The 3,296-nt window shown below is 31.6% G+C and overlaps 1 protein-coding gene across 1 annotated transcript in view; it reads left to right on the top strand.

The window, feature by feature from the left end:
- Nucleotides 1-1,881: 1,881 nt before the first annotated feature.
- LOC108972028 (putative nuclease HARBI1) overlaps nucleotides 1,882-3,296 on the top strand; it is a 2,508-nt gene continuing 1,093 nt past the window's right edge. Inside the window, exons 1-5 of the mRNA XM_018938454.1 lie at nucleotides 1,882-1,935; nucleotides 1,996-2,395; nucleotides 2,448-2,550; nucleotides 2,607-2,810; nucleotides 2,876-3,150. Coding sequence (XP_018793999.1) covers nucleotides 2,008-2,395; nucleotides 2,448-2,550; nucleotides 2,607-2,810; nucleotides 2,876-3,150 — 970 coding nt within the window. The 5' untranslated portion in view covers nucleotides 1,882-1,935; nucleotides 1,996-2,007. The remainder of the gene's footprint in view (nucleotides 1,936-1,995; nucleotides 2,396-2,447; nucleotides 2,551-2,606; nucleotides 2,811-2,875; nucleotides 3,151-3,296) is intronic.

The following is a 3,296-nucleotide window of genomic DNA, read 5'->3' as shown; positions in this document are numbered from 1 at the left end:
ATATAAATATTCCTATTATTACTTATATATAGTAATAGTTCTAAGGTGTATATGTCCGTACTAGTTTCAAGTTGCACAAATTAGTTTTAAGTTGTACATATTAGTTTTAAGTTGAATATATATTATTAGATTTAAGTTGTAGTTTCTAGTTTTACTTTTACACATGTTTACACTTAATCTTGTAATATATTTGATTTTAATAACGAATTGACACTTTCTGCTAAATGTAATAATAATATGCAAATTATTAGTTTAAGTAAAAATGATTTTATAATTAAATGAATAGAAATAATAACTGACTTTATTTAAAAGATTGAAATTTGCTAGAAGTAACAAATGAGTGACAGATATACTGGTTACTGCTTGTTCCTGCCAACATATTTATATGTTAAAAGTAACAAACTGCTAACCAAAATAATAACACTAACAAATATTTTGGTAACAAATAATTTTCGTTATGCGTAACATATATGTAGGTAAGCTATGCTTATGCAAAAGTATTTGCTACCCGTAAAAGACTGTAAAGAGATTTGTTTACAAAAGTAAATATTCTGTTAGAATAAGGCAGCATGCGATATTCGCTATTGGTTAGATCTAGATAACCATTGTACATCAAATAGCTATGTATTACTTGTTTCCCACTCTCTGACCAAAAATAACAAATATTTTAATTTATTGAAAAGTCAGCAATAACATAATAACGCTTACACGTTTGCTAACAGCTAACTGTCTTGTAGGGTGTTTTCCACCACAGCTAGTTGAAAAAGTGAAAATTTAACATTTAACTGAGTATTCAATTAAAATTATGCCCAGAAATATACATTGCTATTGCAGACGTACGTTGGCTTTTTGTCTATGGTTTTATACGTTTACATGCAATCATATTTATTGATATGAATATCATTTTGCGAAAAAATAGGGGCAATTGGCCTTTATACGATTTGTGTTTTCCGGCATGGCTCGGATTTCCTTCCAACAGCACAATGTGGAGATGCTTTGTCGTCGCGTCAGTCCTGAGACATATTGACTCTTTAACAAAACGTGAGTTTCGGATGTTGTGACAACGGAGATTTTCATGAAACAATGAATGTACATATTTACATACAAAGTTGTCTGTATACAAATTTACTGACATTACCTTATTGGTTCTTTCAAATTTCTTTACATGCACACATAATTACATATATGACAACTTGGTCTTTTAAGACAGCTTTTTATGCCTAAAGCAAGTAAATACTCGTACATATGTAGATACATATATAATTTATTAAACTTAGGTTAATTAAGTTTTTAGAGAATAATATACAACGTTCTCTATTATATATCTCAAAGTATTTTATTGAAATCATCGTGAAATATACCAATTTGAACATACATACACATATATTTATGCATTGTTACCAAATATATAGAGTTTCCATATCTCAAAATAATATGCAGAGTCGTTTGCGCATTGTGAGTAAACGAATAAAAGTACATTCTTTACTACTAAATTTAAAACAACCAAAATGAAACTTCCGCCAGAATATACCCAACGGGATAGTGGTTCAAAAAAATTTGGTAAAATTCTTCGATACCAGGTATTGCATAAAAGTAATACTATGTTCAGACCGAAAATTTAAAAGATTAGATTACATTTAAGCATTTCATAACCCAAAACTGCCGTTGGTGATTTATAAATCAGATATTTTTGACATTCAGCCATAAACATCAAAGTATTTATTAAAGGAAAACATTGTAATGTCGTATGTTGCTATAAAAATTGTCTTCTTTTTTCTAAATATTATATAATATATCTCCGCTCAATGGAAATAATTTGGGAATTGTTTGATTCTAACCGCATAGCACTGAAACGTTTGCTGTATGTACAAGTAGCGCTAAAAATGTGTAGTCAATATGGAGCAAATTCAACAAGGTCTATTTGGATAAAGGCAAGTACATATGTCTATAAATATTCGTATTATAACTTCGTTTAATTATGTGTATATAATTMAGACTCGTGGCCAAATGTTTTGGGAAGTCGACTGCCAGGTGAATTCAGATGCATTTCTTAAAAACAACTTCCGAATGAAGCGCAATTCTTTCATTAAATTGTGTATTATGTTGAAAGGTTTGGAGAAGAAAAACACTAACTACCGCAAGGCAATTCAATTAGAGAAGCGCATTGCCATTGCTTTATATGCTCTTGGCTATACTGCAGAATACCGATCAATTGGAAATATGTTCGGAATTGGTAAAAGCACTGTCTGCTCCATTCTAATTGATTTCTGTCTTGAAGTTTGGCGTTGTTTGTGGTCTTTGTATTTGAAGAAATTCCCAATGAACGAAATTCAATTGCGCGAGTATTTAAATAGCTTTGAGTCATTGGGCTTCCCTCAAGTGTTAGGAGCTATAGGTAATTAGTTAAATTTTTTACATTGGAGTTTTTATATATTTTTAAGTTTCAGATGGTTGTCATATAGATGTTCGCCCAGCTGCAGAAGATGCTGTTGACTACTACAATTACAAAGGCTGGTATTCCACAGTTCTTTTGGCTTTAGTAGATGCAAGGTAAGTTTTTTCATGAAGCTCATTTAAACACCTAATGTATTTCTTTAATGCTATAGATGCCGCTTTATATACATCAACGTTGGTAGTCCAGGCCGTTGTAATGACTCTTCAATATTTGAGAGATCATCTTTAAAACGCGAGTTGGCACAATCTACTATATTTAAAGACATGAGTAGACAAATATCGTCAGTTAATGTTCCACTCGTTTTGCTGGGCGACTCTGCGTTCAAATTTGAYGAACATTTGATGAAACCATACCCGTTTTGTGTAAACCAACCTTTGGATAAAAAAAACAATTCAACTATGTACTCTCGAAATGCCGAAGGGTGGTGGAGAATGCGTTCGGTCATTTAAAGGGAAGGTTTAGACGGGTTGGAAAAGGCTTGGATAACCACATGGCCAACACGAAAATAGTCCTAAAAGCGTGCTGCGTTTTGCACAATTCTTTAGGTGAGGAAAATGATGAAATTAATGAAAAGTGGATTGCAGCACAACAAATCGAAAACGAATCTCGGCAGTTGCCAGAAGACGTCTCTAACATTTGTGGAAATGTCAACCCAAGAGTAGAAGAAATAAGACAAGCGTTCGTTTTGTATTTCGGTGAGTTATTACATTCAACTTTGAAATATTATTAAATCTCAACCGATCCATACCTACATATCTCATAACTCAATTCCAGTACAAAAACAGATATTTTTATATTTTATATATGTTACATATATATTTTCGTATTCATTTATATATAC

This window comes from Bactrocera latifrons, unplaced genomic scaffold (genome assembly GCF_001853355.1).
Source record: "Bactrocera latifrons isolate USDA-ARS-PBARC rearing strain unplaced genomic scaffold, ASM185335v1 scaffold_370, whole genome shotgun sequence".
Taxonomy (NCBI): domain Eukaryota; kingdom Metazoa; phylum Arthropoda; class Insecta; order Diptera; family Tephritidae; genus Bactrocera; species Bactrocera latifrons.
Note: the sequence above shows the minus strand (reverse complement) of the source record. Positions and strands in the feature narration are given on the sequence as shown.